Source organism: Cydia fagiglandana, chromosome 24 (assembly GCF_963556715.1).
Source record: "Cydia fagiglandana chromosome 24, ilCydFagi1.1, whole genome shotgun sequence".
Lineage (NCBI taxonomy): Eukaryota > Metazoa > Arthropoda > Insecta > Lepidoptera > Tortricidae > Cydia > Cydia fagiglandana.
In genome coordinates, this window is record NC_085955.1 from 7647167 (window position 1) to 7668785 (window position 21619).

General features: G+C 39.5%; 2 protein-coding genes across 2 annotated transcripts; both read right to left on the reverse strand.

Annotated features, from left to right (window-relative positions):
* Window positions 1-1919: 1919 nt before the first annotated feature.
* On the reverse strand, window positions 1920-4621 carry LOC134676395 (zinc finger protein OZF-like). Its single transcript, XM_063534782.1, has one exon. The coding sequence runs from the start codon at window positions 4539-4541 to the stop codon at window positions 3183-3185; it is 1359 nt and encodes a 452-aa protein (XP_063390852.1). The 5' UTR covers window positions 4542-4621; the 3' UTR covers window positions 1920-3182.
* An 8008-nt stretch (window positions 4622-12629) lies between these two features.
* On the reverse strand, window positions 12630-20958 carry LOC134676672 (zinc finger protein 883-like). Its single transcript, XM_063535072.1, has 5 exons — window positions 20469-20958; window positions 19483-19624; window positions 18815-18862; window positions 14847-15022; window positions 12630-14624 (listed from the first exon to the last, which is right to left on the reverse strand). Exons 1-5 carry the CDS (start codon window positions 20595-20597, stop codon window positions 13230-13232), a joined length of 1890 nt encoding a protein of 629 aa, XP_063391142.1. The 5' UTR covers window positions 20598-20958; the 3' UTR covers window positions 12630-13229.
* Window positions 20959-21619: the final 661 nt, after the last annotated feature.

The following is a 21619-nucleotide window of genomic DNA, read 5'->3' on the forward strand; positions in this document are numbered from 1 at the left end:
TACATAATAGCCAGGCTTTGATTGCTGTCTAACTTCGGTTTTGTAAGGAGTGTCCTTCTGTGCGGTACTACTATAATTTATTATGTGCTGCGGGTTAAGTGTAGCAGGAATACTTACTTACTTACTTAGTTCTTATGATATTCAAGTCGAGCCACGTTGATATATTGAAATTATGTACAATTTAACACTTCAGACCACAGACTTGAATATACCCTAGATGACGCAAATACATCTACTTCGCGTGTCCGAACTCTGACCAATGTCGAGGTTGGCCGTCGCTATTGACAGTCCACGCACGTCAGTCATTGCAGCCGATAGTCCGGAAAAAATTGAAAAATGCCTCGTTGCGTAGTAATTAACTGCATCAGCCCAAAACTTGCAAGCACCCAAGGGCAAGGACATTATTTCCTATCACAGGTAAGTCATTTTAAATTGATATTATGCGTGCATTCATTTTAAACAATGTTTAAGTATTCCAGGTTGTGTTTCCAATGATGTACCTAAGTAACTATACATTAACGTTACAAAACTATATTTACATTACATTGCGCGTTTGCTTTGAGCGTTTGATCTGACGTTGTGTGTTAAAGAGTCAATGAATATCGGAACAGCGATACAGTCGCGCATTGCTACGACTTCGTGGTACAGCCCATTTCTCACTCGTCTGTCAAATTTAGCGACTAGTGTTGTTCGTTCTACAATATCAAAAATTGATTCCAATCGATTACTCGATTTCGAACAGACGAATGATGTTATCTAGTATAAAAAAAAAACAATTTAATCGTTATTATTTAAAAAGTAGGGTAATTTGAACATATGTTTATACGTTTAGTACCTATGTTTATAAATTATTATCGTGTTTAAAAAATCATTATTTTAATTTAGCGATTTTGATGTTTCCATAGCCTACAATAACATAACGTTTAAATTTTATGTAGAAATAAAAAAAATATCAGATTTACGAGTAGCCGCAGAAATTCGCCTGATGAGCAATGCGCGCGGAAGATTCGAATCGCCGCGCCGCGGCTCTTCGTCAATGGACGCAGTTGCATAGAAAATAATTATAGGAGGCGAACTATTGCGATTCGATTCGATTCGCCTCGGCGAGTCTAGTGGACGCCAGCCTTCGTCTCGCGCCTCGTCAGGCGAATTTCTGCAACTACTCGTTTCGACTCGACTCGGCGCGCCTCAGTGGACGCAGGGTAGCGGATGAGTGATGACGGGTGGTTTCGTTGTTGAGTTTAGGTACTTTCGGATCTAGGTTCAAAATGAACGAAGAATTATTAATATCTCTTGTCCAAAAATATCGTGAACTGTACGACCGTGAAGATAGTCCGCTTCTTGTTTATATCGTGTACCCAGAGTTTGTGCACTCGTCGCTTTCTTTGTTCTCTCGCACTCTTCTTCTTCAAAAGAAGTTGAAACAATAGCATTTCTTCGTCCGAACTATTCATCATCGACAAACTGTACAAGCACGACCTCGGCACAGGCTCCCGTGACTTCAACTCGCTTCGATTCGTCTGTGATGAACGCACACGGACAAATGCGACTCGACTCAATTAACGTAGCTCGATTCGACTTTAATGGACGCCAACCTTTGAATTGGTTAGGATTCCCCATCACTAAATTGCGGCTGTGACGTCACAGTAGGTGGTAAAAAGTCGGCACGCTTGGTTTCAATACAAATCGTGATATTTGCTTCATCTAGGGTATATTCAAGTCTGTGCTTCAGACATTATGACACACTAGACAAGTAGCCGTGTTGATGCTCTAGGCCAGGTGGACCGGAAGGCCCTCACCGCACTCAGGCAAACCAACTTGTGCCCTGCCTGTGGATCAGCACTGAATGTCAACCCCTCCCCCGGTAGGTAGGGGTTATGGGCGTCTGGGTAAAAAAAAAACAAATAATTGATAGCAAAACAAATTTAATTCACCTTAATAGTGCATATAAAAATTAAGGTGGTGGTACTGGTGGTCGACGCGGTCCCAGTACATGTCATCTTGAAACTTAAAAAGTTATTATATCAATATAGGCGACAGCAGGGCGTCATCTATTGGGCATTAGCATGTCGAGCACTAGTACCATCACCTTATTGACATTTTTGTATATATGCAATTTTTTTATTGCAAAACAGTTAGTGTGTGATCCTTTCGCATTTTCTCAGATTACCTGGAAGAGATCCCTTCTACCTGCTAGGGATAAGTTCGCCTTTGTCACATAATAAATAATAGCACTAGGTACAGAAGACTCACTCTCTAACAAAACGCGTCTGTTACGATCAGCACAGATATGGCCGCTAGGTGGCGACAGCGCCACGCGCGGCTTATGGCTTTCCCCAAAATTGGGGTGGAACGGATGTACTTTTAGCTACGTGTAGCAAAGCGACAAAATCCCGGAGTGAGCCACGCCTGCCTTTGTACATAACCTTATTATTTTTGTTTTGTTTTGTCCGTTTTATGTAAACCTGTTTATTTGCAATAGCAAAGTAACATACATACATACACACAGTCAACATTTCTATTACAAAGTAGAACTAATCAGAAACACGACTCTGCTCCGCGTCGCGTAATCTCAGTAATACCAATATGACTAAAGCTTCTCGGTATACTTAATATTGATATAAACGGGGTTAATAATATAAGGCCCACCGAAAAATACTTCGATACCCTTAGCAGTGCTATGTAAAAAAGAAGTACCTACCTAGGGCGACACAAGTTGAGGTTCCCTTGCGTGTACAACCACAGATAACATAATTACTTGAAATTGGATAACCCTAATAGCCGAAATGGATAGTGCCATACATTAGAAAGGGATAGCATGATTCGTCCTTGAATCGCTGTCAAACTTCGGATTTGTAGGAAGTGTCCTTTCTGTATTTGATGACAACACTTCAATTAAAATTGTATTTCAAAGAACAAATGTAACGTTTTCTTGTTTCCTGTGAAATTTCCGAGAACTTTTCGAACTTTTTGGAAACTTTCCGTAACTTGCCATCTGTATTCACATGTGCAATTGAAAGATAGACGTTAGCATAGTTTATCTCGGTCGACTATACGATATTTTGTCTGTGAGAATGTACCCAGCAATATGGTGAAGTGAATAGCAGTAGAGTGAAATTCTGTTGACTGAATCCGAATAAAACACTATGAGCTATTATGAACCATTTTACAAAACAACAAAGTTATTGTATCTTGGATATATGTGTTTCAATATGTTTCATTAAACTTGTTTCATCGAAAAAAAGTGTTTCACATATTTCGCATTCGTATGATTGTTCATCGGTGTGTATTTTTTTATGTCTCTCTAATTCAGATTTTAATGTAAAGTGGTTGTTACATTCTTCACATCTATACGGCTTCTCTCCGATGTGACTCATTCTATTTGTCTCAAAACTATCTTCTTGACTTAATTGCTGGTTACGTTCATTACATTTGTATGGTTTCACATCACTATGGATTCTTTCATGGACAGCTAAATGATGTTTTAGTGTGAATTCCTTGTCATATTGTTTACAACTGTATGGTTTCATTCCACTATGGACTCTTTCATGGGCAACTAAATGAATTTTTTGTGCGAATTCTTTGTTACATTCTTTACATTTGTATGGCTTCACGCCACTATGGACGCTTTCATGGGTAACTAATGATTGTTTTGTTGTGAATTCTTTGTTACAGTCTTTACATTTGTATGGTTTCATTCCACTATGGATTCTTTCATGGATAACTAAAGAATAATTTTGTTTGAATTCTTTGCTACATTCTTTACATTTGTATGGTTTGACGCCACTATGTACTCTTTCGTGGTACTTTAAACTAGGTCTTCCTTTGAATTGCTTGTCACATTCTTTACATTTGTATGGTTTGACGCCACTATGGACTCTTTCGTGCATCTTTAAATTAGTTTTTTGTGTAAATTGCTTGTTACATTCTTTACATTTGTACGGTTTAACGCCACTATGGACTCTTTTGTGGGTCTCTAAATTACCTTTTTGTGTAAATTGCTTGTTACATTCTTTACATTTGTATGGTTTCACGCCACTATGTACTCTTTTGTGCGTCTCTAAGTAATGTTTTGTTGTAAATTGCTTGTCACATTCTTTACATTTGTATGGTTTCACGCCACTATGGACTCTTTCGTGGTACTTTAAACCATTGCTTCCTTTGAATTGCTTGTTACATTCTTTACATTTGTATGGTTTCACGTCACTATGGACACTTTTGTGGTTCTCTAAATGATGTTTTCTTGTAAATTGCTTGTCACATTCTTTACATTTGAATGGTTTGACTCCAGTGTGGGTTCTTCTATGTATATACAAAATGCTTTTTGTTGCAAATTGCTTGTTGCATTCTCCACACACGTACCGTCTCTCTGCTGAGTGCAAACTTAAATGCTTATTCAGTAATAAGTTATTTTGAAATGCTTCATTACAAACTCCGCAGGTATGTTCCGGGTGTGTATGTGTTCTGATATGTCGGATTAAAGTAAGTTTTGTCGTAAATTGTTTGCTACACATGTCGCAATAGTAGGTCTGCTTGTTCATTTGCGGTGCGATATGGTGTTGTTGATGTGTGATTAAACTAGAGTTGTGTATGATGTGTGTAGAGCGAGTATCGTGTGTTTGGGTTTGTTGCTCGGCGGGTGTGTGAGCGGCCACGTTCTGCACCCTGCTGGCGGGGCTCGGCTCGCGGTGTGACGTCACGTCCTCCACACTGCTGGCGGGGCTCGGCTCGCGGTGTGACGTCACGTCCTGCACACTGCTGGCGGGGCTCGGCTCGCGGTGTGACGTCACGTCCTGCACACTGCTGGCGGGGCTCGTCTCGCGGTGTGACGTCACGTCCTGCACACTGCTGGCGGGGCTCGGCTCGCGGTGTGACGTCACGTCCTGCACACTGCTGGCGGGGCTCGGCTCGCGGTGTGACGTCACGTCCTGCACACTGCTGGCGGGGCTCGGCTCGCGGTGTGACGTCACGTCCTGCACACTGCTGGCGGGGCTCGTCTCGCGGTGTGACGTCACGTCCTGCACACTGCTGGCGGGGCTCGGCTCGCGGTGTGACGTCACGTCCTGCACACTGCTGGCGGGGCTCGGCTTGCGGTGTGACGTCACGTCCTGCACACTGCTGGCGGGGCTCGGCTCGCGGTGTGACGTCACGTCCTGCACACTGCTGGCGGGGCTCGTCTCGCGGTGTGACGTCACGTCCTGCACACTGCTGGCGGGGCTCGGCTCGCGGTGTGACGTCACGTCCTGCACACTGCTGGCGGGGCTCGGCTCGCGGTGTGACGTCACGGGACACGGCTGGCTCGCGCGTGGGGAGTGGCGGAGGCGCTCGAGCCTCACGGAGCACGCCAGCGCGAGCTGCTGCCTACAGCGCAGGGACAGAGGCGCCGAGCTAACTCCGTACTCGCCGGCTGAAGACACTGAAACGACATATTCACATTAGAGTGAGCCAAGATGCAATAATACCTGCGCCAGGTATAGCATTCTGAGACATGGCGTTACACAAGCTACGTCATTAACGTGCAATAAACTATCATAAAAACGCTTTATAATAAATGGAGGTAAGTTTATGCGGGTTAATAAGTATGACATAAATTTGGGGTAAAAACGCTACTAGAGAAGCTTTGGGTAATAAAGCGAAACTTGGTATGCGAAATACGTTTCGGACATAATAAATCATGCCAAATAGATGGCACCCGCTCTGGGTCCAAATAAATTATAAGAGAGTTGTTCCCTAATGGTTGCTTCGCCCGACACGGTGGTTATACGATAAATTATATCTGTCAGGGAATATTACTGACTGAACTTGAAAACCTGAGTCATTTGCGTTTTGCAGACGATTTGATTTTATTCTCAGAATGTCCAGAAAATCTAGAACAAATGCTACAACAACTATCAGACCAAATCATAATAGCAGGGCTTTCAATGAACACAAACGAAACGAAAATTATGACTAACGGTTCATAAAGTCACAGCGTCATGGCACAGAATTTATTATTTATTCTGTGTCATGATGCTGTACTAGGTACAGAAGATTCACTGTCTAACAAAACGCGTCCGTTACTATTAGGACAGATATGACCGCTAAGTGTCGCAAACGCCACGCGCGGCCTATGGCTAGCCACCAAAATTGGTGTGGGACAGATGTACTTGTAGCCACTTGTTGCGACGCGACGAAATCGTGGAGTCAGCCACGCCTGATCATGGTAAATAAGGAGAAAATAGACTACGTCGACGAGTATGTACACATGGGTCAGCTAACAGCCACAAGTGATACTATGGCTAAAGAAATTGATAGAAGAATAGCCAACACTTGGAAAGGTTTTGGTCACTTAGCGAAGTAATGAAACTAATGAAAAACCAAGACATGCCAATTTAACACAAGCATCCTACCGTGTTTTATATACGGGTGCCAAGCTACGGCACTAACTGAAAAATTACGTAAAAAAATTAAAGTATGCCAAAATAGTACATCTAGAGAGAAGTAATTGGAGTAAAAAGAAGAGCTAAAATAAAACTAAACATAATTAAAGGTATAACCAAATTCAAAGATGCGAACAAAATATGTAAAACACTAAAATGGAAGTGGGCAGGACATATGATAAGAGCAAAAACTGATAAATGGACCAGGAAGATAACAGAATGGTAACCAAGAGGCTATGAAAGGAACTAGGGCGGCCAATGGAAACGCTGGGAAGATGACCTCAAAAAAGTGGCCGGCCCAGGATGGATTAGACTTGCAAGAGACAAGGAGAAATGGCAATATTTAGAGGAGGCGTTTGTCGAAAGACAAGCTGTTGTTACAATCTGTGCCAATCATCGGAAAAGAAATACTTAATATTGTTATCACTGTAGAGCAGCAATTAGGGTTTCTGGTTTCTCGACCTTTTTAATTTCTCGAGGCACGGGAATTCTCGACCAAGATTTCTCGAGTTTCTCGAGTATCTCGAGAAATTTTGAAAGCTCCGAAAAACACCATGTTATTTAATTTTTTTTGCTTTTTTACAAATCAGACTCGTAGGAATCGTAGGTGAGATCAATAATCAAACATATGGTACATTTTTAGTCACCATAAATTGCACTTAATAATCAAAAATACAACAACAAAAAAAACTATAGGTGCAGGCGTGCGCACCGGCAATGTGTTATGCTATAGTGTATTTCTTTAGGTAATATTCAACAAAATGTAAACAAACTACAATATGGTATTTTATTAGGCAGCAATATTCAAGTCAATAAATTTAACTCGATGTGACAAAACTTACATAAGTATTACTACATAATATTAATTACTCGTACTTACTCAACGTAACAATAAAGCTGCTAAAATTGTAATATTTTGCTAATAGGAATATATTGGGATGATTTGATTTATCAATTAGTAATTTAGTTCGGTAATATTTGTTATTAAACTTATTACATGGTCCTATAATTCGTTACAATTTTTTTTAAACCGTTTTTCAATAAAAAGACACTACATGAATGTCATAAATCATGATAGTTCAAAAGTTTCAAAACATGATAATCGGTTAAAGCTTTCTAGCTAGGGATAGCGGACGGATCAAGGTAGTTTTCATTTGGTTGGTAATAAAGGTTTTAAGTAGGTTCCTACCTGAAAACCTAAAAAGAAAACATTGTTCATATTTATTTAACTACCTAAAGAAATACGTTATAGACACATCATGTGTTATACGCGTGTTATCTTTTTACTTATCACAAGAGATTTATTTCTCGAGTTCTCGAGGCATTGAATATTTTTTTCCCGTCTCGACTTAGGACAAATTTCTCGAGATTTCTCGCCTCGGGAATTCTCGAGCAGAAACCCTAGCAGCAATAAAGGCTTATTTTATTTATTATTACTGACTGAGACTGAGAGCATAAGGATTTATGTAGAATGTGGTTTTGGAGAGTTTTTTAATGAGATGTAAGTAGCCAATTTTTTCAGAAGATACCAGAAACCTACAACAAATGCTAAATGACCTAGACAAGGAAAGCTGTATAGTTGGATTGGAAATGAACCATACTAAAACAAAAATCATGACTAACGGGGAACACACAAAAATCTTCATACAAAACAAAGAACTTGAATATGTAGACCATTACATTTACTTGGGAAAACGGATTTCATTCAGCACCGACAGCAACAGCGAAGAGATAGATCGCACAGTTAGTATCAGCTGGAGAAAATTTTGGAGTTTCAAAGAGCTCTTAAAGGGAAACTACAACCTAAACATGAAAAAAACAGTGATGGACACATGCATCTTACCAAGTCTCACTTATGGTTGCCAAACATGGGTGCACACTAATAAGAACAAACTAAAAGTTAGAACCTGTCAAAGAGCGATGGAAAGGAGCATCCTAAAAATAAAACTAAAAGAGAAAGTTAATATTAAACACATAAGATCCAAAACAAATGTCATAGACGCATTAGAGTTCATCTCAAGCAAAAATGGAGATGGGCCGGCCACATAGCCAGGATGACAGATGGAAGATGGACCAGCAAAATCACTAAGTGGCCAGGACCATACGGGAAAAGAACAGCAGGAAAACCCAAAACGAGATGGTCAAAGGATATTATAGACATAGCCGGTGAAAATTGGGCAATTAAGGCCAAAGACCGAGATAAATGGAAAAATATGGAGGAGGCCTATACCCGACAGGGGTCCTTAATATGAAAAATATATAATATAACGAAATACATTTAAGTTAGAGTTTAATGCATTTAAGGAAATAAAGAAGGCTTTAATAATAATAATTAATAATAAGTAGCCCATTATGGAGGTTATGTAAGTTTATTCTCGTTTTCATTTACCTTCCCCCTCAAGTCGGGGCTTCCCTGGGTGCAATTATAAATAAATTATGAGGGCTGGCGTTCCTTCTTCCAAGCTCCCATCCCATATTTTAACCCGGATATGTTTTTGTTCACATATATATGAATGAAATAGCCTTTATTTCAGATAAGTATTTTGTAGTACATTTCATTTTGTTGTTAACATATATATATATCTAATCTAAATTTATATCTGTATGCCTTTTGTAGGCAAAGGCCTCCTCACATATATATGAGCAATTGAAAATATATCAAATGATATTTAGTATGGAAGCTGCCTTCCTGTAAGTAGCGCTCAATACATATCCTTTAATAACTGCTGCCAATTTATTAAACCAAATTCTGAACACCAGTTTAAATACTTACACAGAGACAGCTCGGAAGGCTCGCTGCACGCGCCGTCTTCAGGTTCATCTAAGCCTTCCTCATCTAAAATTTAACAAGTTAAAATATAACAACCTATTTCCTTGATATTGGAAACAAAATATGTGATAAATAGCCACAGAATGACTGGCGGGGACCAAACAATACGAGTATGTATATATTACTATAATAATACACTATACAATAGAGATGCAACGGATAGTTGTTTCGCCGGATACCGGATATCCGGCCTGGACACTGGCCGAATATCCGGTATCCGGCCGCCGGATATTCGGCCGGCGGGACTATACCTACTTTTCGGTTTTTGAGGTGCGCATTCTGCAGGTTTGACCTGTTTCCTAGTAAACATTTGTGAGGACTCATTTTTAGGTTCGAAATAAGTGCGCGTGCAAGTCAGTGGAATTATTAAATTGTTTTAAAATAATAAACAAGTACGATTATGACCCTGTCTGTTTCTTAAATACAATTTGTTTACTCCAAAATCAAGCAATGTTACTATCCGGTATCCGGCCGGATAGAAGGTCACTATCCGGTATCCGGCCGGATAGTAAAATAATGGCCGGATAGGCCTGATACCGGATAGTAACCGGATATCCGGTGCATCTCTACTATACAAAACCACTATAGGTGTGCCTAAAGCCGATAATATTTACCTTTGACCCTCAGTCCTCCCTCTAGCCTCTCCTGCAGCTCGGCCTGGCAGTGCTGCACCTGCATCTTGAAGTGGCACGCCTCCCGCAGCCGCCCCAGACACACCTCGCAGATACCACTCCTGCCATTGTTGCTTGGTGTCAGCTGCAAAATGTAGAATATTTATTTCTGATGTTCAATTTATGCCTATATTATTTGCACATAATACTCAAAGCATATTCTATGTAATAAAAAAGTATTAGAAAGTTACAGGGCTACTTGACTGAGGTAGATATGGGCTGAATATTCGAATTTGGCATGTTTTTTTTATGTTTGTATTAGGCCAAATATTTGGAAAATTAAATAGTGAGCCATGAACTTGATGGCTGAACTGAGTCAAGCTGATTTGCATGTTGTTTAGTGAAAATGTTACATATAAACTATTTTACATCCAAAACATTGTAGTGTCCTATTTTATTAATAAGTAAGAGATGGAACTAGCACAGTTTTTTTCAAGAAGAGATGAAGATCCTTCAATGAAGCAGCTATCCGTTGATTTCTATAAAAGAGGAACAAGTTAACTAACAATATGAACAAACCTAAAGCTGCTACTAGTTTAGTATGTTTAGGTAATTTTATAGGCTTAATTAAGTTTTCTACAGAATATATTCTTATTTGGGAGTATATTATTAAGTAGAACTTGTAATAATACCATATTGATAGAAGTTTTTGAGGTTAGTTTTACAGCTTTACGTTTAGTTTATCCTGAGTAAAAAATAATAATAGTAAACATAGCGGCAAGGGTCTTTACTCTGTGGTTACAGCAGATTTCAGCCAATGAAAATATTCTGCGTCGTTACTTACTTTGATTACAAAGCATTCTTCGATCATGACCGAGTATATTTCCGTTATGCCGAGACGAGTGTACGGTGTCCTCAAATCTTTCGCCGAAGGCCGCTGCAGGCAGCAGTGGCACTGGTTTATAGATTCCATTACATTAGTACTTTAAAACGCTCTTCTATTCACCGATTTTATCACAAATTCTAAGAAAAGAAGATATTTTTTCGTGGCTTTCCTACTCAGAAGATACTATGATCGCTATGAGTTGACATTGACAGCTGTGCGCGGGAGCGTAACTGCTGCGTTCAGAAATTTGATACAAACGAATCCTTTACTTTATCTACGATCTGTAAAGCGGAATCCAGACGGAATGATCAAATCGACCGATTTTATCAGAAATGAAATTGGCGTCAATCTCCAATTTTAGATTTATGGTGATATTAGACCTCTCTAAATTGAAAAAATGCCCCAGAACGCAAATACTGGCGTCACAAATTAGTATCCTTGCGTCCGCACCTTATTTTATCGGTAATTATAGGCGGTTGAATTTAGCGAGCCAAATTGGCGTTTGCGTCCGCACGTCTTCATTCGGTCGGGCAATTTAATCAGATTGGAAAAAATTGACTAGTCCGGATACATCTTAAGGCCACAATGTACCAGTGCCGGCACAGAATAAATAATAGTACTACCGTACAGAAAGGAAGCTTCCTACAAAACCGAAGTTTGACAGCGGTTCAGGGTCGAATCATGCTATCCCTTTCTAATACATGGCACTATCCCTTTCGGCCAATTAGGGTTGTCAAAATTCAAGTGATTATCTTATCTGTGGTCGTGCACGCAAAAGGAAGTCAAGTGGTGCCAACCCTAATAATTGCTCGGAGCAATGCTGAGCCGAGCGGAGCCGAGTTTGGCCGAAGTCAGGAGCTTCGCACCCCTGGTGCCGGCCAGTCCAACGGACGCAGTCATGCGGTAGAATGAGATAGCAACATCACTTGCTCCCTCTAACGCATAAATGCGTCCCCAAGACTGGCCCATTGTGTACAGGGGCCTTTAAGCATGGTAAGCAGACGTTCGGAATTTTCATCCGATTTCCGTACTGAATGACAGGTGGGAACGGGACGTCGTTTTACAAATGCATAGCGCTGCACATGTAATTTCGTGCGTGTGGCCAGTCTTTCGAAAAGTTCCTAAATAATTTACGCAATCACTTAAGCGGCTTTCCATAGGAAAAGGTTCCTGTACACGGAGCATAAGATACCTGCTGGAGAGCCACATAATATTATTTCTGAATGCTATATTTCCTTCTAGAGTAAGACGCGCTTTATTTAAGATATCAGTCTACAATGTTCATGCTTAAAACCTATCAGGGTTGCCAACTCCAATTTTTTTTTACCCCTGAGCTCAACTTAAAAACCCCTAAAACTGTACTATTATTTTGGAAAACCCACTAAATAAAAAATAAAAGAAATTATTATAGATTTTCCAAATTTAGAACATTATTATGATTTTCAACTGGTTCAACATTTTAATGATCATACATATGTACGTTATACATAGATGGTCAAGAAAATCTTGTCAGTAGAAAACGGCGCGAAATTAAAATTTTCCATGAGATGATATCCCTTCGCGCCTACATTTTTTCAAATTTACCGCACTTTTCTACTCTAAAAAAAAACCCTAAAAAAAACACTAAAAATATTTAGCCCCTAAAAAACCCCTAGCTGGTTTATTTCCCCCTAAATCTAGTGGTAAAACCACTTAAGTTGGCATCCCTGAAACCTATGAACACCACACCTACTGCCGTCTGGGTAAAAAAAAAAACAAATAATTGATAGTCAACTAATTTACATATTATACTTAATAATTATTGACTTTTTTATTGCAATACAGTCAACATATTTATATTACAAAGTAAAACGAATCATTTAAGACTATAACACAGTATTACCAATATGAGTAATATGACTGACGCTTCTCCCGGTATAATTAATAATAATATAAAAACTGTGTACATTAGTTTGATATAAAGTACCCTCAAATGACATGACGTGTGTCACCGCGCATATGTACCTACAGTCAGCCAATTTGATTCCTAGGTCACCACATGTAGAACCATGTCATAATGAAACACTTGTTCATCCTCTACGCCAGTGCTTATTGAGTGTTGTATGTCATTTATATAGTAGTTACAGAGACAAGGTTTTATAGTGGCCTATGGGCATCAAGTTGGTTGACTGTACAAACACTGTCCCGGAGAGCCTGCGCCCTTCAAGAGTGTTCCTTTATGGGCATTGTGTAGATCAACTAAAGGAGTCCCATCGCCGGACAAGGCTCGTAGCCCAATTTGTAAAGAATCCTTGGAACATAAAAAGAAAGCGTCCGTCATTGTGATCCGGCCGCCGCCGTGGAAATATCTCTACATCTACACTTAGCCAACAATAAAAATAGCAGTAGCAGTAAGAATAAAACACTACATATAGCTGCGTCTCTGTCGATGGAATAACCACATTAAACTGAGCTATTATAAACAATTTTACAAAACGATAAAGTTATGGTATCCTGGATAGATGTGTTTCAATATGTTTCATTAAACTTAGTTCATCAAAAAAAAGTGTTTCACATATTTCGCATTCATATGATTGTTCATCGGTGTGTATTTTTTTATGTCTCTCTAATTCAGATTTTAATGTAAACTGGTTGTTACATTCTTCACATCTATACGGCTTCCCTCCGATGTGACTCATTTTATTTGTCTCTAAACTATCTTCTTGACTTAATTCCTGGTTACGTTCATTACATTTGTATGGTTTCACGTCACTATGGACTCTTTCGTGGATCTTTAAATGACATTTTCTTGTAAATTTCTTGTTACATTGTTTACATTTGAATGGTTTTATTCCACTATGGATTCTTTCATGGACAACTAATGAAGATTTTTGTGTGAAATTTTTGTTACATTCTCTACAGTTGTATGGTTTCACGCCACTATGGACTCTTTCGTGGACAACTAAAGAATGTTTTTGCTTGAATTCTTTGTTACATTCTTTACATTTGTATAGTTTCACGCCAATATGGACTCTTTCGTGGTACTTTAAACCAGGTCTTCCTCTGAATTGCTCGTTACATTCTTTACATTTGTATGGTTTCACGCCACTATGGATTCTTTCGTGGTACTTTAAACCATGTCTTCCTTTAAATTGCTTGTTACATTCTTTACATGTGTATGGTTTCACGCCACTATGGACTCTTTCGTGGTACTTTAAACCATTTCTTCCTCTGAACTGCTTGTTACATTCTTTACATTTGTATGGTTTCACACCACTATGGAGTTTTTTGTGTGTCTCTAAATTATCTTTTCTTGTAAATTGTTTGTTACATTCTTTACATTTGTATGGTTTCACTCCACGGTGAGATCTTCCATGAATCTCTAAACTATCTTTTCGTGCGAATTGCTTATTACACTCTTTACATTTGTATGGTTTCCCTCGAAAGTGAATTTTTCTATGTTGATTTACAGAGGTTCTTGTAGCATATCGCTTGTTGCATACGTCACACACGTGCGGTCTCTCTGCAGAGTGAAATCTTAAATGCTTATCCAATATTATTCTATCTGCAAATGTTTCTTTACAAACTCCGCATGGATAAGGTTCCAGCAGTTTATGTGTTCCGATATGTCGGATTAAAGTAAGTTTAGATGTAAACTGCTGACTACACATGTCGCAACAGTAGGTCTTCTTATTTGTTTGAGGTGCGAAATGGTGTAATTGATGTGTGTTTAAACTAGAGCTGTGTGTGGTGTGTGTAGGACGAGTATCGTGTGTTTGTTCCTCGGCGGGTTTGTGAGCGGGCACGTCCTGCACACTGCTGGCAGGGCTCGGCTCGCGGTGTGACGTCACGTGCTGCACACTACTGGCGGGGCTCGGCTCGCGGTGTGACGTCACGTCCTGCACACTGCTGGCGGGGCTCGGCTCGCGGTGTGACGTCACGTGCTGCACACTACTGGCGGGGCTCGGCTCGCGGTGTGACGTCACGTCCTGCACACTGCTGGCGGGGCTCGGCTCGCGGTGTGACGTCACGTCCTGCACAATGCTGGCGGGGCTCGGCTCGCGGTGTGACGACACGTCCTGCACACTGCCGGCGGGGCTCGGCTCGCGGTGTGACGTCACGTCCTGCACACTGCTGGCGGGGCTCGGCTCGCAGTGTGACGTCACGGGACACGGCTGGCTCGCGCGCGGGGAGTGGCGGAGGCGCTCGAGCCTCACGGAGCAGGCCAGCGCGAGCTGCTGCCTACAGCGCAGGGACAGAGGCGCCGAGCTAACTCCGTACTCGCCGGCTGAAGACACTGAAACGACATGTTCACATAAGAATGAGCCATGATGCAATAATACCTGCGCCAGGTATAGTATTCTGAGACATGGCGTTACACAAGCTACGTCATTAACGTGCAATAAACTATCATAAAAACGCTTTATAATAAATGGAGGTAAGTTTATGCGGGTTAATAAGTATGACCTAAATTTGGTGTAAAAACGCTACTAGAGAAGCTTTGGGTAATAAATTATGCGAAACTTGGTATGCGAAATACGTTTCGGACATAATAAATCATGCCAAATAGATGGCACCCGCTCTGGGTGCAAATAAATTATAAGAGAGTTATTCCCTAATGGTTGCTTCGCCCGACCCGGTGGTTATACGATAAATTATATCTGTCAGGGAATATTACTGACTGAACGGTGAAAATCTGAGTCATTTGCGTTTTGCAGACGATTTGATTTTATTCTCAGAATGTCCAGAAAATCTAGAACAAATGCTACAACAACTACCAGACCAAAGCATAATAGCAGGGCTTTCAATGAACACAAACAAAACCAAAATTATGACTAACAGTTCATAAAGTCACAGCATCATGGCACAGAATTTATTATTTATTCTGTGTCATGATGCTGTACTAGGTACAGAAGATTCACTCTCTAACAAAACGCGTCCGTTACTATTAGGACAGATATGACCGCTAGGTGTCGCAAGCGCCACGCGCGGCCTATGGCTAGCCACCAAAATTGGTGTGGGACGGATGTACTTGTAGCCACTTGTTGCGACGCGACGAAATCGTGGAGTCAGCCACGCCTGATCATGGTAAATAAGGAGAAAATAGACTACGTCGACGAGTATGTACACATGGGTCAGCTAACAGCCACAAGTGATACTATAGCTAAAGAAATTGATAGAAGAATAGCCAACAGTTGGAAAGGTTTTGGTCACTTAGCGAAGTAATGAAAAACCAAGACATGCCAATCAAGGAAAAGAGGAAAGTCTTTAACACGTGCATCCTACCGTGTTTAATATATGGGTGCCAAGCATGGGCACTAACTGAAAAATTAAATAACAAAATTAAAGTATGCCAAAATAGTACATCTAGAGAGAAGTAATTGGAGTAAAAAGAAGAGCTAAAATAAAACTAAACAAAATTAAAGGTATAACCAAATTCAAAGATGCGAACAAAATATGTAAAACACTAAAATGGAAGTGGGCAGGACATATGATAAGAGCAAAAACTGATAAATGGACCAGGAAGATAACAGAATGGTAACCAAGAGGCTATGAAAGGAACTAGGGCGGCCAATGGAAACGCTGGGAAGATGACCTCAAAAAAGTGGCCGGCCCAGGATGGATTAGACTTGCAAGAGACAAGGAGAAATGGCAATATTTAGAGGAGGCGTTTGTCGAAAGACAAGCTGTTGTTACAATCTGTGCCAATCATCGGAAAAGAAATACTTAATATTGTTATCACTGTAGAGCAGCAATTAGGGTTTCTGGTTTCTCGACCTTTTTAATTTCTCGAGGCACGGGAATTCTCGACCAAGATTTCTCGAGTTTCTCGAGTATCTCGAGAAATTTTGAAAGCTCCGAAAAACACCATGTTATTTAATTTTTTTTGCTTTTTTACAAATCAGACTCGTAGGAATCGTAGGTGAGATCAATAATCAAACATATGGTACATTTTTAGTCACCATAAATTGCACTTAATAATTAAAAATACAACAACAAAAAAAACTATAGGTGCAGGCGTGCGCACCGGCAATGTGTTATGCTATAGTGTATTTCTTTAGGTAATATTCAACAAAATGTAAACAAACTACAATATGGTATTTTATTAGGCAGCAATATACAAGTCAATAAATTTAACTCGATGTGACAAAACTTACATAAGTATTACTACATAATATTAATTACTCGTACTTACTCAACGTAACAATAAAGCTGCTAAAATTGTAATATTTTGCTAATAGGAATATATTGGGATGATTTGATTTATCAATTAGTAATTTAGTTCGGTAATATTTGTTATTAAACTTATTACATGGTCCTATAATTCGTTACAATTTTTTTTAAACCGTTTTTCAATAAAAAGACACTACATGAATGTCATAAATCATGATAGTTCAAAAGTTTCAAAACATGATAATCGGTTAAAGCTTTCTAGCTAGGGATAGCGGACGGATCAAGGTAGTTTTCATTTGGTTGGTAATAAAGGTTTTAAGTAGGTTCCTACCTGAAAACCTAAAAAAAAAACATTGTTCATATTTATTTAACTACCTAAAGAAATACGTTATAGACACATCATGTGTTATACGCGTGTTATCTTTTTACTTATCACAAGAGATTTATTTCTCGAGTTCTCGAGGCATTGAATATTTTTTTCCCGTCTCGACTTAGGACAAATTTCTCGAGATTTCTCGCCTCGGTAATTCTCGAGCAGAAACCCTAGCAGCAATAAAGGCTTATTTTATTTATTATTACTGACTGAGACTGAGAGCATAAGGATTTATGTAGAATGTGGTTTTGGAGAGTTTTTTAATGAGATGTAAGTAGCCAATTTTTTCAGAAGATACCAGAAACCTACAACAAATGCTAAATGACCTAGACAAGGAAAGCTGTATAGTTGGATTGGAAATGAACCATACTAAAACAAAAATCATGACTAACGGGGAACACACAAAAATCTTCATACAAAACAAAGAACTTGAATATGTAGACCATTACATTTACTTGGGAAAACGGATTTCATTCAGCACCGACAGCAACAGCGAAGAGATAGATCGCACAGTTAGTATCAGCTGGAGAAAATTTTGGAGTTTCAAAGAGCTCTTAAAGGGAAACTACAACCTAAACATGAAAAAAACAGTGATGGACACATGCATCTTACCAAGTCTCACTTATGGTTGCCAAACATGGGTGCACACTAATAAGAACAAACTAAAAGTTAGAACCTGTCAAAGAGCGATGGAAAGGAGCATCCTAAAAATAAAACTAAAAGAGAAAGTTAATATTAAACACATAAGATCCAAAACAAATGTCATAGACGCATTAGAGTTCATCTCAAGCAAAAATGGAGATGGGCCGGCCACATAGCCAGGATGACAGATGGAAGATGGACCAGCAAAATCACTAAGTGGCCAGGACCATACGGGAAAAGAACAGCAGGAAAACCCAAAACGAGATGGTCAAAGGATATTATAGACATAGCCGGTGAAAATTGGGCAATTAAGGCCAAAGACCGAGATAAATGGAAAAATATGGAGGAGGCCTATACCCGACAGGGGTCCTTAATATGAAAAATATATAATATAACGAAATACATTTAAGTTAGAGTTTAATGCATTTAAGGAAATAAAGAAGGCTTTAATAATAATAATTAATAATAAGTAGCCCATTATGGAGGTTATGTAAGTTTATTCTCGTTTTCATTTACCTTCCCCCTCAAGTCGGGGCTTCCCTGGGTGCAATTATAAATAAATTATGAGGGCTGGCGTTCCTTCTTCCAAGCTCCCATCCCATATTTTAACCCGGATATGTTTTTGTTCACATATATATGAATGAAATAGCCTTTATTTCAGATAAGTATTTTGTAGTACATTTCATTTTGTTGTTAACATATATATATATCTAATCTAAATTTATATCTGTATGCCTTTTGTAGGCAAAGGCCTCCTCACATATATATGAGCAATTGAAAATATATCAAATTATATTTAGTATGGAAGCTGCCTTCCTGTAAGTAGCGCTCAATACATATCCTTTAATAACTGCTGCCTATTTTGTAAACCAAATTCTGAACACCAGTTTAAATACTTACACAGAGACAGCTCGGAAGGCTCACTGCACGCGCCGTCTTCAGGTTCATCTAAAATTTAACAAGTTAAAATATTAACAACCTATTTCCTTGATATTGGAAACAAAATATGTGATAAATAGCCACAGAATGACTCGCTGGGACCAAACAATACGAGTATGTATATATTACTATAATAATACACTATACAATAGAGATGCAACGGATAGTTGTTTCGCCGGATACCGGATATCCGGCCTGGACACTGGCCGAATATCCGGTATCCGGCCGCCGGATGTTCGGCCGGCGGGACTATACCTACTTTTCGGTTTTTGAGGTGCGCATTCTGCAGGTTTGACCTGTTTCCTAGTAAACATTTGTGAGGACTCATTTTTAGGTTCGAAATAAGTGCGCGTGCGCGTTCGAAATAAGTCAGTGGAATTATTAAATTGTTTTAAAATAATAAACAAGTACGATTATGACCCTGTCTGTTTCTTAAATACAATTTGTTTACTCCAAAATCAAGCAATGTTACTATCCGGTATCCGGCCGGATAGAAGGTCACTATCCGGTATCCGGCCGGATAGTAAAATAATGGCCGGATAGGCCGGATACCGGATAGTAACCGGATATCCGGTGCATCTCTACTATACAAAACCACTATAGGTGTGCCTAATGCCTATAATATTTACCTTTGACCCTCAGTCCTCCCTCTAGCCTCTCCTGCAGCTCGGCCTGGCAGTGCTGCACCTGCATCTTGAAGTGGCACGCCTCCCGCAGCCGCCCCAGACACACCTGGCAGATACCACTCCTGCCATTGTTGCTCGGTGTCAGCTACAAAATGTAGAATATTTGTTTCTGATGTTCAATTTATGCCTATATTATTTGCACATAAGACTCAAAGCATATTCTATGTAGTAAAAATGTATTAGAAAGTTACAGGGCTACTTGACTGAGGTAGATATGGGCTGAATATTCGAATTTGGCATGTTTTTTTATGTTTGTATTAGGCCAAATATTTGGAAAATTAAATAGTGAGTCATGAACTTGATGGCTGAACTGAGTCAAGCTGATTTGCATGTTGTTTAGTGAAAATGTCACATATAAACTATTTTACACCCAAAACTCAGCTGCCTTCTAAAAATCACTGTGCAATTTCTGTACAAAATGCCAAAAAAAAAAGCGGAAAACCTATGCTTTTTCTAATACAGAATATGATTTAAAACAAAGAAAAGATTATTTATAAGAAATTAAGATATTAGTTGAGGAATCAACACAGTAGTGTCCTATTTTATTAATAAGTAAGAGATGGAACTAGCGCAGTTTTGTCAACAAGAGAGTTATCCGTAGATTTCTATAAAAGAGGAACAAGCTAATTAACAATATGAACAAACATAAAATTGCTAGTAGTTTTGGTTTTGAACTTGATGATTAGGTAGTTTTATATATTTAAGAATACGTTTTTCACATAAAAGATTTTTTTTTGAAGTGTATATTATTAAGTAGAACTTATAATACTTAATACCATATTGATAGAAGTTTTTTGAGGTTAGTTTTACTGATTTTCGGTTAGTAGATCCTAAGTAAAAAACAATAATAGTAAACATAGCTGCAAGGGTCTTTACTCTGTGGTTACAACAGATTTCAGGCAATGAAAATATTCTGCGTCGTTACTTACTTTGATTACAAAGCATTCTTCGATCATGACCGAGTATATTTCCGTTATGCCGAGACGAGTGTACGGTGTCCTCAAATCTTTCGCCGAAGGCCGCTGCAGGCAGCAGTGGCACTGGTTTATAGATTCCATCACATTAGTACTTTAAAACTCTCTTCTATTCACCGATTTTATAATCACATACGATTATTAAATCAACAACCATGAAGCACAACCAAGCACAACAAAAGTGACATTACTTAAAGAAGTTGACAGCTGTGCGCGGGAGCGTAGCCGCTGCGTTCAGAAATTTGATACAAACACGTTTTTAACTCTCTTTGATTTTTTTTCCTTTACTTTAAATACTAGTGGCTCTGTGACCTGTGGATCTCGCGTTAAGCTTAAGGCCCCTCTACAGAATGGGCCAGCGTGAGCCAGTCTGGAGGACGCATTTATGCGTTAGAGAGTGATATTGATATCTCATTCTACCGTGTGGCTGCGTCCCTTGGACTAGCCGGCATTGGCCCATTGTGTACAGGGGTCTTTAGATGTGAAAGTCAAATTCGTTCGTCGAGTCGTTATCACAGCGCACTCACAATGGTCTTAAGCGCCATAAGATAAGGACTAGACTATAATTACATAATAGCCAGGCTAATTGCTGTCTAACTTCGGTTTTGTAAGAAGTGTCCTTCTGTGCGGTAGTACTATAATTTATTATGTGCTGCGGGTTAAGTGTAGCAGGAATACTTAGTTCTTATGATATTCAAGTCGAGCCACGTTGATATATTGAAATTATGTACAATTTAACACTTCAGACATTATGACACACTAGACAAGTAGCCGTGTTGATGCTCTAGACCAGGTGGACCGGAAGGCCCTCACCGCACTCAGGCAAACCAACTTGTGCCCTGCCTGTGGATCAGCACTGAATGTCAACCCCTCCCCCGATAGGTAGGGGTTATGGGCGTCTGGGTAAAAAAAAACAAATAATTGATAGCAAAACAAATTTAATTCGCCTTAATAGTGCATATAAAAATTAAGGTGGTGGTACTGGTGGTCGACGCGGTCCCAGTACATGTCATCTTGAAACTTAAAAAGTTATTATATCAATATAGGCGACAGCAGGGCGTTATCTATTGGACATTAGCATGTCGAGCACTAGTACCATCACCTTA

Excerpts from the sequence above, each read along its gene's own strand:
- LOC134676672 (XM_063535072.1), bottom strand. The coding sequence starts at position 20,597 with ATGGAATCTATAAACCAGTGCCACTGCTGCCTGCAGCGGCCTTCGGCG. Across the intron at positions 19,625-20,468 it reads AAGAATGCTTTGTAATCAAA|CTGACACCGAGCAACAATGG; the intron begins GTAAGTAACGAC and ends TACATTTTGTAG. Across the intron at positions 15,023-18,814 it reads GCCTTCCGAGCTGTCTCTGT|TGTCTTCAGCCGGCGAGTAC; the intron begins GTAAGTATTTAA and ends ATGTCGTTTCAG.
- LOC134676395 (XM_063534782.1), bottom strand. The coding sequence starts at position 4,541 with ATGAACAAGCAGACCTACTATTGCGACATGTGTAGCAAACAATTTACG.